The 14,673-nt window shown below is 40.6% G+C and overlaps 1 protein-coding gene across 1 annotated transcript in view; it reads right to left on the reverse strand.

Moving 5' to 3' along the window:
• The window catches only part of ADGRF5 (adhesion G protein-coupled receptor F5), a 45,029-nt gene that overhangs the window by 3,500 nt on the left and 26,856 nt on the right, over positions 1–14,673 (reverse strand). Inside the window, exons 9-19 of the mRNA XM_054383729.1 lie at positions 14,229–14,441; positions 12,858–13,091; positions 10,847–11,011; positions 10,526–10,744; positions 10,044–10,262; positions 8,787–8,936; positions 7,334–7,530; positions 6,573–6,752; positions 4,032–5,402; positions 3,056–3,097; positions 2,896–2,955 (exon numbers count right to left, since the gene is read on the reverse strand). Coding sequence (XP_054239704.1) covers positions 2,896–2,955; positions 3,056–3,097; positions 4,032–5,402; positions 6,573–6,752; positions 7,334–7,530; positions 8,787–8,936; positions 10,044–10,262; positions 10,526–10,744; positions 10,847–11,011; positions 12,858–13,091; positions 14,229–14,441 — 3,050 coding nt within the window. The remainder of the gene's footprint in view (positions 1–2,895; positions 2,956–3,055; positions 3,098–4,031; positions 5,403–6,572; positions 6,753–7,333; positions 7,531–8,786; positions 8,937–10,043; positions 10,263–10,525; positions 10,745–10,846; positions 11,012–12,857; positions 13,092–14,228; positions 14,442–14,673) is intronic.

Raw genomic sequence — 14,673 nt, forward strand, 5'->3', positions numbered from 1 at the left:
GAGGCCAATCTCGAGAGACAACCGGAGGCAAATCTAATTTATCACACTAGAGGGCATTGGAACACAACTCTTTCCAGTCCACATGGGAAGGAAGACACTTTTTGCTGCTAAAATTATGTTCCTTTTTCCATTCTGGTGTGGTTTGAGAATTTAATGGAATTCCTCCAAAAAAAGTGTGTTATAAAAAATATAGAAAATATTTTTTTCTGTTCAGTACCTCTCTGCTCATTAGATTGTACCACAGTAGGTTAAACAAGGAACTTTTTTGCATTGTCTCCTCCATAATAAGGTGGCAGAGAAAGAAGGCAAATTAATCACATCTAAAATGTTTCATCACAGATTTGAATTTTGCTTTATTAGCAGAACTTTCCTGGAAATATCTCAATTACCATTGCCTGGGGCAATTTCCACAGTGTCAGCTAGAGCTGGAAGTGTCTGGCCCAGGAGATTATGCTTGAAAAGAAATTCAGAGTTTAGGCCCAAGTCTTAACAACTTGTCATCTCTACTTTATTCTGCTGTATGTGTCAGTACAGGAGGAAATGAAGAAACTGATGTGTTTAATGATAGTTGTATCATTTTTTCCTTCTTTTTTCCTGGGAAAAGGGGTTATTTCATACAGTCAGAAAAGCATTGCATCCAACAAATGTAATTTTCAAACCAGAAAGAAGGAATGTTACCAGACCAGGGTTCTGAGGAATAATCCTCCTTCAGAACACACTGGATGGTGATTCTGGGGATTTTTACTGAAGAAATGTGAGGTGGAAACTGCATCTTTTTCTTGTCTCATCCTGAGATCTGAACACGGGAGATGGCTGCAGCACCTGAAACTTACAGCTCTGCTCTGCCTGGTTTATCACAGACTGCCTCATCCTGAGTCATCAGCACATTACTGATGGGGACATGCAGAGAGGTCACTACTGGGTCAAATACTGGTTTAATACCAAGCCTGCAGATGATCCAGAACTGGAAAAAGTGGCTGATATATCAGACATGTCTGCTATAATTCATAAGGACCTCAAGGCTGGAGAAATGGGATGATAGGAATCTTGCAAAGGTCAGCAAAGTGAAATGTGAAGTCCTCCTGTCCCTGGGGAAGAAAAACCCCATGCACAGGGACATTCTGGAAGCCCTCTGATTTGAAAGGACAGACTCCAGCCAGAGCCAGACTCTTCTCATTTGTGTCCAGTGAAAGGAAAGGGACAAATAGAAATCACACTTGAGAAGAAATTTATTCACTGTGGGGGTGGTTAACACACAAAAAAACGTTGTACAGAGAGATTATGGACTCTCCAACCTTGGAGCTCCTCAAAACCCGACTGGACACAACTCTGAGCTGTGTGACTATGCTCTGAGTGGGAGGGTAGGTAGTAGATGATCTCTGGAGGTACTTTCCAGCTTCAGCAGTTCTATGATTTTTGTAGAAGTCAGAGTGATTTGAGTCAATGCTGGTTCTCTGAACTGACAGTTCAGTCTTAATTCCTTTGAGGCTATGTACCTCTCTGTCTTAATTATGATGAGTTTTAAGTCTGTTTCCCAGTCATTTAGCAATACCTATATAGGTTCTTCTGAACAAACCCTGTGCAGATACTAAAATAAAATTAAGTTCCATTAGCACATAAGCATATTGGCATTCTCTTTTGCCACCCCAAGTACCAGTGGTTCAGTTCCGATGCCCTCAATTCATTATCTGCTCTGATGATTGAAATTTCCCTGTATTCTGTGTCTGGGAATGTGGCCACTTGTGTGGAAGTAGAGACATTTGGCATCAGTGGGAAGAAGATAGTAAACAACTCTGTAACCACAATATGTCTCCATCCAGCAGAGTTCTTTGCCAAATGAGTTAGTCCTTAGCTCTAAAGCTGCTAGACACATGTTGGGTCACTGAGGCTATGACCACCATGTGTGATCACCCTCCTATGTTCTGTTTCAGAGGTTTGTCAAACCTCATTGTTTTACTCATTCATGCTGAGAAACAGTTCTCCCAACATTTCTAACTGGGTACTGAGTGCTTAATGCTGTAAGCAGATATGAAGTTGGTTGGGTACAAAGATCCCCTAGCCCAGTCGCTTCTTATCCAGCATGGGCCGTAGCAGAGGCCCTCAGAAGAGTTTTCAAAGGTGAATCTTGCAGCAGCACATCTTCAGAGTGTTCTTTCCACTTCTGGCTATCAGAGGTACAGGGACTTCTGAAGGCAAAGGCAAGACCTTGGTGTTTAACAGCCCTCAATGACCTATTATGCTTACACAAAATGAACTATAAGGAAACTTGGGAGGATGTCTAACAACTGTAGCATCCAGGAGCAAAAAGGTCTAAATCTCCATTTCTTTCTTTGAATCTGCCTCTCATGAGGGTCAGGTCTGGCCCTTAATTATCAAAGTGGATGGCATGCTTGCTCCATGGCCTCATAGCAGCATATATTACTTTTACATTACCTATCAGCTCTTTAGGCTGAAGAGTTTTATGTTGTTCTAGAACAGCAGTCCCAAATCTCTTCAGTACTTGTCCTGCTCTGCATCTTTCCAATTGGACTATGTCTTTTTTGAACATAATTAAGTTCATTTGTCCCCATGCCAACATTTTCCTGTAGTTTAAAAAGGTCTGCCTCCCTTCAGGTATTTTAGATGAAAGGCCAGCAGTGCCTTGAAATTGGTGAAGGTAAAGGATGTGTGGAGAGAGGACCTGTTAAAGATTAGTCCACTAATCCCCTTTTCTTTTTTTACCACAGGTGAAATAATGAACTTTGGAAAATGAGCTTATATTCATAGTTATGTTGTTAACGTTTTCTCTTTCTCTGACTATTTTAGAATGTGAAGTGCATTTGACTTAAAAGACACTTGGAGAATGTTAGGCTATTCAACAGTAACTGAAATATATTCTTAGGTCAAGGTTCTAACCTTTGATTGTTGTGAACTCCACTTGGATGTTGAATTCCTCTTTAGCAGGGCTTCTTGTATCTATTTGTTAAAGAAAAAGTAATCAATCAGTAAATACAGCAATTATGTTCAAATTCCAACAGTATTTTCACATAGTATAAGAAATAGTTTGAATTCTTACCTTCTTGTCCCAGAGAGCCCCAAACACCAAAATGAATAGTCCCTAGGAGACAGATAATGCAGTTTGGTGACACCAACCTTTTAATTGCAGTACCTTGTCATTATCTCAAACATTGTCCATCTTGACTGTTTAACCTCTGAGCTCTGACAGAAGGTATTTTTTTGATTGCATCTCACTTAACTGGTGTGGTGGGAGTTCTCCAGGCCTGGCCTCTTTAAACTTTGTGTATATCTGGTCTTTGAAACCAAAATTGGCAGTTTGCTGGCACTAAGCATATCTGGAAGAAGGGACATATGTGTACAGAAGACACGTCCTGCCAATGTTCCCCAGGTAAGCTAGCAGGCAGGTGAGTTTGGTCTGAAGCACACAATTTTGGTGTCATTCATAAGAGACATAACTATTGTGTCCTTAAGAAATCCCAGCTCACTGGGATCCTACTGACCACCTAAATATGTTATAAAAATCATACCACCTGAACACTCTCAATCATGTGTATTCTGGTCAGTTCCTACCTTTGTTGCTAGTATTACACAACTCTTCTGGGTGACTTTCATGTTGTTTATACTCTGTCATTACTTGAGGCCACAAAAGCATAGTATGATGCCTCCAGATGCACAGTAAATGAGACCATATATCATGAAGCTGTTCCACCCAAACATAATAGGGCTATTTTTCTGATCTCATGAATTAATTTCTTCCCAGAACCATTGAAAAAATGGGAGTTATCTTTATGTTAGCTTTATCTCTAAGGCACATCTGTTAAGGTGTTAAGGCAGTTGAGAACATTGAATACTGCTGAATTACAGTTAAAACTGGAATGGGTTTCCCAATGAGCACTTTGGGAATAAGGAACTGTAAGGCAAACCTGAGCTTTCCCAAGCTGTTCTTATTTCCCTTCAAGCACAGCACCTGCAAGAATGTCACTAGATATTAAATGGCTGTACAGGAAGCAAAACCACACATATGTGTAACTCACCTGCAAAGCATTGAGCAGAGAGAAGAGGATGTGGAAAGCTCGGTGACTGTCTTTGATGACAGTGGCAAGCCCAAATCCCCAGGTGAGGCCTAACAGTGGTGTCAAGATGGCCACACTTTTGCCAATTTGAAACAAAGAGTTCCTCTCCTGCCTGTTTGACCTGTCCCCAATAGTTGGCCTCAATATTTTTATTATAACAATTGCAGTGATGAACAAATTCATGGCCACAATGATCAAGGCAGGTATAACGAAGGCTAAGAGAGCTTTGCTGTCCTTCCAGTTGAGCCAGCAGACATCCTTTCTAGTATAATTGTTCTTTGGCAGTGTGACAGCAATGGTGATGACTGCAATGACAAAGGGACACCCATATCCCAGACAGAATGCCACTGCTTTCTGAGCGGTCTTGCTTGTGTTATGTAAGATGAAGATCAGTCTGTAGAAAAGAATGAGGCCCAGGCTGAGCATCCAGAAAAAGACACACAGATAGAATAAGTGGATGAAGAAAGTGGCTACCAAACAGATACTTCTGCTCATCTGTTGGTTTTGGTCAGTGATGGAGGCAGTGACAATGAACCAAATGTCAGCAATCAGGAGTGATGTAGCTATGTTGAATATACAGACGTGGCGCATGTAGGAGGTTGTGTTGTTTGTCACGTACTTCCAGACTAAGGATTCAATGATAATGCAGGCTGCCAAACTCAGGATCGAAATGCCCAGGCCAATGTAGGTAATATAATCTTCAAGGATGACCTGGGAGGATTTATCAGGTGACATCAGAATGGAGAATGATGTCAAGTGATTGCAGGAGCAAATGACATAATCTTCTAGCTCTATGGATGTGCAGCCACGAGTATCCCAGCCTCCTCTATGCTTGCCAAGTGTGAAGTTCCAAAAGACACACTGGGGCATCTTCAGAGACAAGTTTTTCTTTGCAAAGGTCATATTAACATCAAACTTCTGGCTTCTGTTGCTGCTCATAGTTGTTGATATCAGTAAGCCATTCACATACTCAAATTTATTCTGGGGCAAAATATGTCCAAGGGTGGAGTACATTACACTGACAATGGTTGAATTTTGGGTTAGAGTCTGAATTTCAGTTTCACGAATGTGCACATTAACTGTGAGGTTTTCTGTACTGATGAAGTTCTTATTATAATCTGTGTTGCTATTTTCTGTGACAACTATGCCTTGTAGCTGAAGAGTTTTTGCTGAGACAGAAGGAATGGTATTATTAAGTGGTTGGAGGCGGAGGGAAAAATTTTCTACTGATTGCAGTAATGAAGAACTTTTGTGCATTTCCTCTTTATTCAGGTCTTCCCAAGCTTGTAATGTGGAATCAGCTACAATAAAGTCCACTGTGGAGAGGAAATTCTGGAAGAAGAACAGAACAATGCTGTTACTGAAATCTCATACAAATCATTGTTGGTTTTGATGATAACTTCTGTGTGGTCCTAGAACTGCCTTTTGGAAAAGCCCAATATTTTCTTATTTTCCTCGGTTCATGGGGAGTCTTCAGTTGTTAACCCTCTACATGTTCTATTTTCAAGTTCACTTCCACAAGTGAAACTATGTGGCTTTTTTTTTTTTTTAACATATTGCATAGTATTTTTTCTTCTCTAACCTTCTTTCCTTTTTTTCTTAGCCTTTGTGATATCTTTGACTTCTCAGTCTCTTTCATGTAGGTTTCTCCACCTACAAAACGTGAAGTGTCCTTTCACTTTTCTGCTAAGAAGAGCAGTGCTTTTCCTCTATACATCACAATCAAGGTTTCCAAGTATTCCTAAGATTTATTTTGCTTTTCATTTGGTGTAACATCCGATTGATTCAGCTTAAAACCATTGTCCCTTGTCCTGTCCCTGCAGGCTTTGCTAAAAAGTCTTCATTTTTACCATAAACATAGTTAACGTATTGAAAGGCTGCAGTAAGGTCTCCCCAGAACCTTCTCTTATCCAGGTTGAACAATTGCAACTCTCTCAGCCTGTCCTCACAGGGGAAATGTTTCAGACCCCTAATCATTTTCACAGCCTTCCTCTGGGCCTGCCTTAACAGATTTTTCTTGTGCTATGTACCCCAGAGATGGACACAGTACTGCAGATGTGGTCTCTGCCTTCACAGAGTAGATGGGTAGAATCACCTCCCTTGACCTGCTGGCCACTCTGCCTTAGATGCAACCTAGGATACAATCACCTTTCCTGGCTTCAAGCATGCCTTGCTAGCTCATTCTCAATTTTTCATCCATCATTACTTGTCTTTCCCCCTACCTTAAAATGCTAGAGACATTTATGTATCCCTACAACATTTCTAGTTGCTGAACACACAGAAGCCTCTCTTTTATGAACAGGCTCCTTGTCTTCATAATTTTGACTTTTCAGAAATTCTTCTGTATCTTTGCTGTCATTTAATTTCATTTCATTTCCTTAATACTTTCCTGTTCCTGGACCCTACTAACTATGAAACTTCTTCAAGGATTGCGTCATCCCCTGTGATAAAAGGGAACAAAGAGCTTGAAAAATAAAGGTAAGACTTAACCCAAAACCTTACTTGAATAGTGGGCTCCTCTGCATCTGCTGGGATAGAGGAGATCGTATCCAGGATGGTAACGATTGCACCTAGGTTTGCAGGAGAACTGCTTATCGTGCTTTGCTCACTTCCTATCTGTTTGTTAAGCTCTGCAAGGTAGTTAGGCAGTTTTGCTTTTGCCTCAGGACTGTTGACCAAGGACTGGAACAGAAGATAACAGTACATGTCAGGGAGAGAGGGGTGACTCTGGATGGTCTGTGGAAGTGAAGAGTGCTATTATAGGCCAACTGTGGTCCAGCACCTATCTGTTTGGTATAGTGGCTACTGGGACATGCTAAACTGGGCAGTAGCCCAGAGCTGTCCCTGCTGTATCTCTGTCAGTGCCCTCTGTAGCATGCTTTGGGCTTCTGCAAACTAGGGATCACTGAGGCAATACCTGAGCATGGTTCAGGGAACACTCCGGGCCAGTGAATGCTCCCACTGGATGATGTGAATAAGGTCACCTTGTCTAGGGGAGAGAGCATTCGTGTATAGGTATTAACCATGTAGTGCTACACAGCCTCTGGGGCAGAGAAAGGGACCTAGCCTCTTTCACCAGCTTGTGTAGTTATACCCAATTATTATTTTAAAAGATAGTTTGAATTAAATATCTTCTTTAAAAAAAAAATATTTTTAATGCTTCACAGACTTTAGATTTTGGTAAGCAAAAAACACACAACAAAAATTTTTGCTCTTTCCTACCCCATTCCTGTCCCAATGTCTGGAAAACTCATAGATGTTACCTCAGCACTCATCAGCAGGTTGTTTATCGCTGCAGACAGGCAGTTATTCCTTTCCATTTTCCATGATTTGTTGAAGCACTTGTAAGTTTTATTGCCTCGGTTAAAATTATCTGCATTGTTTGAATCACAGCATGGCTTTATTAATACAGACCCTTCTCTTCCAATGCCAAATCTGTCTGAGCAGGAAACCTCCTCATCTGTATCGAGAAAGAGACACAGAGGTAGAATAATAAGAAGCAGCAAGAAGAATCATTTACCCTCATCAAAATTATGACCTCCCAAAGTTTGAAAGTGTTTAAATTAGGATTTCAGTTTAGTCTCATTAATCGTGACCTCTCAGGGTATATAGATCTTGCATTTTAAGTTTGTTTGTTTGTTTTTTTATTATGACATTAAAAAGGAAATTTAATAAAACCTCTTGTTTCTGAGTACTGAATCAAATTAATTAATCAATACCCAAAGTTTTTGAATTTGTCTGTTATATGACATTTTAGATAAGGGTGGAGAGGGATTATATTGACCACTATGCGAACAAGGAAGTCACACCAAGTTTATTCTGCTAAGGGATTCAGAGCTGCTGTAGCACTAATAGGAAATTCATTAAGACCTTGATAGTGAGACTTCAAGATGTTTTTGATGAACATTGAGTCCTGCTTTGATTAGGTTAGTTAAATCAGGAAGTATCTGATGATTAAAGTAAATAAAGTTTCTGTGTATTCATTGCCTAAGAGTGAAATTTGGCCAGGTGAGTAATTCAACAGTAGGCAACACTGCTGTGGAAATCCTCCAAATTTATGGAGATGTCCAACATTTCTTTATTTCCAATTTAGAATAAGAAATTGACATATCCGAACTCTGGTCAGAACTAAACATTAAAACTGGTTTTAAAAATGCTGAATTATAATTATCCAGTGTTTGCTACAGAGCTAACTGGAAGCTACATCCACCAAAGGTCTCTGCAACATCTCCTGGAGGCTGCCATTCATGTATTCAAAGTGGATATGTTCTCATACAGGCTGACCTCCTGAGCTAGGTGACTTCTTCCTGAGGCAGCACAATCTTCTATCCTTGCTAAATTGTTGGTGCAAACTGGGAGCTGCGTGGCCACATTTCAGCACAGGAGACAAAGCTTGGTGATGCAGGCTGCATCAGAAAGAAGAGAGGACAAATGGTTCCTGAGCTATAACTGCCTGGGTAAGTACTGGGGCCACAGTCAAATGCAATGAACACAAAACCTCTCATAATTTTTTTTTATTATATAGTTACAGAAAAAAATTGTATTTCCTTCTGTATTTCAGAATTTCCCATTAAAAAAGGAAACAAAAAATCCTGGCTAACACCCCTTGCTCCTGTTAGGTGTCACACGTGATAAATTTGTGGCATCCAACTTGACAAAGATATTTGGATTTCCTGTCTAAGGGCTTTACATAGTAACTTTTTTTTTTTCTCTTACCAGGTATCAGGTGCAGCCTTATACTTTCACTGTTGACTTCCTGTCCAATGCGGTTTTTAAACCTGCAATATGCTATGAGCATGTTTTCACTGCAGTCTGTTTCTGTGTAATGGTACATGTAGCAAAACAAATTTCCTTTTTTCTTTCTCACTGTATGGAAGGATTAAGACAGATTAACACAGGTAGAAGACAGCAGAAAACTGGTGGAAAACTTTTTTCTGTGGGTCCTAAAGAAAAAAAATATTTTTTTTTTTTTAGAAAAACTCTCTGTGCTGATCTCTATCTCTTACTGCCAATTAATACATCTCATGGCAGCTGCTGCATGATTGGTTATCTTTCAGTTACTGATGTATGAGTGAATCCTGTTCAAATCTTTTTACTGTGCAGGAAGCAAAATTTGCTTCAGAAGCTATTTTGGAGAATAATCTTATTTCTGCTTCAGCCATTTAAGCTTAGATACTCTTCTGCTGTTCTTAGACAGTTGTTTCAGGCTCAGAACCTGCACCACACTCCCATTGCCTTTCATTAGCCTGTGCCTGAGAGTCCCTGACTGGTATCTCTTCCAACTAGACTGTGGAATTTTTCTTAGCAACCAAAGGACCCTTCAGTCTCCACTCCAGCCTGTTGTTTTTGCAGTCCTGCATGTTAGTTGAGGTGGCTTTGCTTTGCTTTTTCCAAATTACTGTTTTGTAATCCTCCTGAAAACTTCTAGTATATAAAAGCATGCCAGGGAAGATGCAGAACTGCTCTAAATTTGAAAACATGGAAGTTTAGGTTTCTGTACTGTTAAAGACATATTATTTGAATTACATTCTAAATGCATGATTATACATTTTTCATTAATTAGAAAATCTTCTAATTAAAGTAATTTTTTCCTTGATAGTTCAAAAAGGTGGCAGAGAGGAAGATAAAAGCAAATAAATGGAGTTCAGCAATTTCTAGTTTAACAATGATGAAGTTCTCACTGCTGGCAAGGCAAACCCAACATGGAATTCACTTATTATGACATTTACTGCCAGAGCAGCAACTTCATTCACTCTTCTATTGATCTCAGTTAATGCTCCTCAAACAAAACAAAACAAAACAACCATCCTAAAGAAGTCGATTACCTTTCTGCCCCCCCCCCCCGAATACTTTTGGGTTGTCATAATAACAGTAAGTATGAACTAATACACAGGCCTAACTGAAAAATAAAATGAACCAAGGAACAGGTTGTGACACAGTGAAGTAGTGATTTGAAAGTTTGTTGTTTCTTACCGACTTGAAATTCTTTGTGTTGAACCACAACTGTAACAGTGTAGCTTTCCACAGTATTAGCACTTACACAGCACTCTAGGGCTTGTGGCACTTTGCACTGCATAGATGCTTTGATGGGATCTATCATGATGTTCTGCTTCAGAGGCAAGGAAACAACCTCGATTGTAACATTGGCAGAACTATCCAAGGACTTTTGGGAGAATGTGCAGATGTAGGTTCCTGAAAGAAGTGACACAAACCCCATGTTTTAGTCAACAGAAGTGCTCCTCAGCTTTTGCATGGTCATGAGCTCTACTACTAAACAAGTACAGTGTTGACAGCTTCAAGTCTTGCTGTCATCCAGCAGTTATGATTTTAACTCTTTTTTTTAATAATTTACCATGTCCAGGCTTCTCAGTGATTTGTGGGTCTAGGGATGTTGTAAATGACCTGGTATAGAGATTTTGTTGCCTTTCTAGCCAATACAAAGCAGTTTGACTCACCGTTCCAGTCCTGTGTCGCAGTCTTCACTGTGAGCACAGACGTGGCTGGAAATTTGCTATTTTTGATGCACATGTCACAGTCTACTGTTTTTATGTTATTTCCAGACTGGATTTTCCAGCTGACACTGTCATAATTGTTCACATCACTTTCACAGGTTAGGTTGAATGCATATCCCTCGGAAACTGCCGAGTTTGTGCTTGAAGACAGGGTTACGTGTGCTGAGACAAGATAAACATCACGTTATTGAGAGTCATTTGTTCTAAGGAGGTCACCTATGCATTCAAGAGCTGATGGTCTCTTACATGCTACCTGGCTCTCACCTCTCCTGAGATACGTCACTCTGATGCTTTGGCTGCGCCTGGCACCGTGTCCGGTCAGCAGCTCACACGTATATGTTGTTACTGCACCTGACTTCTGGGGTGGGCACAACGATTCATCAATGTTGAGCTTGTATTCAGTGCAGTTTTCCTTTAAACTGGAGACTCCTGAGGAGAAATAAACATTCCTTGAAGAGCTACAGATGCCAAAAAATACTTGGGCCCTGGAAATCACAAGTGATCACTGTAGGTAAGGAATATCCTGCAGGGTTGTGTGAAACCTTTGACAGCATGGCACCTTTAACTCCTCGTTACTGGAGTTCATTCACATCATTGATAATACTCACAGGAGTTTTCCAAAGGCCTGAAGACAGCTCTCAGCACAGTGCCAGACACCCATTGCCAAAAATCAAGCTGAAAGCACCAATGTTGCTTGGATACCTCAGGATAAGCCAAAATGAAGAGTATTCTGGTTCAGCCTAACCTCATCACCTGTGCTCTTTAGGATTAATAAGATAAGGAAAGCAGGAGTAAATGCTCCAGATGTTAATGCCATCTTACTTTGAAATAGACATTTGGAGGTACTTGACAGTCTCATCTCTAAATCTGAAGGGTGCCAGTTTAGCTATAAGGGGGGAACCCCACTAAAGCTGTCCCATGATGCAGCTGAAAGTGCACCTGGCATGATAGGAGAGTTCCTGGGGGAAACTTCGGCTGCAGGGAATCAAGGACAAAACAATTAATTAGAGTAGACCAGCACTACCCCTCCCTCTGCAAGCACTGCTGCACACCAGTACCTGTTCTCTGTGGAAATGACTGTGCACATGAGCTTCAAAGGTTTTATCACATTTTACTGTCCTGCTTTCCCCTACATTTCATTTATAACCAATGGCTAACAATAAGCAGTTAATCCATACCCCTAAAATATTAAAAGGGCAATAAGCTCTCTATGATCGTGGTTTACAGGCACTTCTAAGCATTTCTATTGTTATTTTTAAAATCTTTGCAACATATTTATTTGGCATTTTATTAACTCTTTATAATCATACTATAAATAAAGACTTGTGGGGTGCCACTGACTCAAATGACTTATGATGTATCACAGGTACAGGTGGAAAGAGAAACTACACTCAGCAGAGGACTACAAAAATGATCAGAGGGCTGGAACACCTCTCCTATGAAGAGAGGCTGAGAGAAGTTCAACCTGGAGAAGAGAATGTTTTGAAGAGAACTTATTGCAGCCTTTCAGTACTTCAAGGGGCTTTTAAGAAAAATTAAGACAATTTTTCTAACAGGGCCTGTAGTGACAGGTTAAGGGGTAATGGTTTTAGATTAAAAGTGGAAAGATTTAGACTAGATATAAGGAAGAAAATGTTTACAATGAAGGCGGTGAGACACTGGCACAGGTTACCCAGAGAGGTGGTAGGTAACCCATCCCTGGAAACATTCCAGCTGAGGTTGGGCAAGGCTCTGAGAAACCTAATCTAGTTAAAGATGTCCCTGCTGACTGCAGGGCAATTGGACTAGATAACCTTTAAAAGTCCCTTCCAGCCCAGAGCATTCTGTCATTCTATGATTCTATTTAGTTATGCTGCACGTGTTTCAAAGCACAGCACCTGCCCCCCAGTTGCCAGACCTCAGTATGTGGTACACAGATGTTTTTAATATTCTGAGGGTGATTCTGGAGACAGTAGTAGAGATTGATGCATTCATCCTTCCTCTCAAACCTGGGTAAGGCTGAAATAAGCTTTTTGGAAAAAGCTGGTATGAAGCTGGACCTGGCAGCTGATTCCATCCACAATGGCAGTTTTAAGCATCAGTGTCTGCATAGGATATGGAGATGCCCAGAATCATATACATATGAAGTTTGTGCCCTTCTGTCCATTCATTGTCTTTCCCCCACACACACACTTTTGGAGCATATCCTGTATTCACACCAGGACTTAACCTTAGGAGGAGATCTTTGAGGAATGAACAAACCTAGCAGGTGAAAGATAATCTTTGCTAATCTTACCTGTAATCATGATTGGTCCATTTACTTTCCAGTCAACAGTAAGTGATGGTAAGTGTCTGTCAATACAACAAGACAGCAGAAGACTGTTTGTCTGCTTTTCAGGCCTGTTGCATGTAACATCAATGTCATGGAAGTTTGGAGTGATATACAGTGGAGAGACTGCTACTGTGGTTGTGGCCTTGTATATCACTGTGTGAAACTGTTCGCTGTTCGTGAACGTGCACCTATAGGAACCTGTAAAGCAGAGGAAATATTTTAGTATTGAGGACAAATTTTCCTCTACATTTGGAGTTTCAAGCTGGGAGCTACTTCCACACCTCATTTTCACATCTACCTGCTCTGCAGTGGCTCTGCCACTTGCTAGTCGAAGTGTACCCTCAGGTCACCTGCAGCGTGATTTCTGCAGGCTTCTGGTACCAAGTGCATCCAGATTAGACAGCTCTAGTGTTGATGGGTACTTGAGAGATGACCAGTGCTCTGGGACTAAAATATTTAAAATATGGCTGAATTATTGCTTAGGAGGTCTGTATATTTGCCACAGTCCACGTGGCAGCAATATGCTATGGTAAGAATGGGGACTGTGCAAAAGGTTCACATACAGGGTGGGTGAAGCATAGGTGCCCAGGGTGGACTCCACAAGAGCTGGCACTCTGAGTGTAGAAGCATACATTGCTCAGAAGATAATACCAAAGACAGCAGAGTATTTATCAGCCACTTTCTCAAGCATTTGTCCCCTGGATGCAGTCAGGCTTTTGTTTGAACTTGACAATCAGAGCTCCAAATTTCCTTTATGCTTTAGGTATGTGGACTTCCTTTCCCCAGTGGGATAGCCAGGTCAGTAGGCTGCTTACATAGGAGTGGAGACACCAAAGTTCAAGATTATCCTTAACCTAAAGAAATTGGCACCCATGACCCCTATCTTGCATACATGTACTCAAATATCTGGTCACAGGCTAACCCTTTTTGAACTTCAGTGTAAAATTCATGGTCCAAAACCAAGAACTGAGTGAGAGTTTGAGTCAAAGCTCTGAAAATACATGGTAATACCCTGATAATTCCTCCTAGCAAAATGCCACCAATTTACTTCTTTCTGATCTTCAAAAAGGTCTAAATATGAACACATGGAAAACTGTAACTTCAAGCTCTGACTAGTTAGGTTATTTTTGCAAAGGAGGCAAGGACCATCAAGGACGAATTCAATCCCAGTCCCATACTTCATTAAATGAACAAACAATAAAGGCAGAAAATTGTGAGGGACAATGTATTTTTTGTATTTACTGTAAGAAAATGTAGTCACTGCATTCCTCTGATTTTATAGAGCTAGCCACACTAGATATTTATATCTGCTGTTTTAACAATAGAAAATCATACCAGAATCCTTCATAGTAATGTTGATAATTTTAAGAATTGATCTTGAGGTTCTCTTTGAAACTTTTCTCTCTGTTGAATACCGGAGGCTGGTGGGGATGATCTGATCAAAGTGATACCAGGTCACATTCTCACATGTTGAATTTATCTCACAAATCAGTCTTACAGTATCCCCCTCAAAAATGTCTGCAGGACGCACAATGAACTTTGTCTGATCTGGGAAGAAAAAGAGCAAAATGCTGCATTATTGTCATTCCAATTCAAATCTATTTTGTGTCTTTCATCTTTTGGGGGTCTCAGGTGCTTCACAACTAGTATGTACTCAGCATCACTTGCAGGGCACTACCTCTGACAAAAGCAATGCAATTTTCCCACAATGCATTCTTCTACTAGCTTTGTCAGCCAATGATCCCAGAAGGTTGTTTGCAGAGAGGCAGAAATATTAGCA

Source organism: Indicator indicator, chromosome 9, assembly GCF_027791375.1.
Source record: "Indicator indicator isolate 239-I01 chromosome 9, UM_Iind_1.1, whole genome shotgun sequence".
Lineage (NCBI taxonomy): Eukaryota > Metazoa > Chordata > Aves > Piciformes > Indicatoridae > Indicator > Indicator indicator.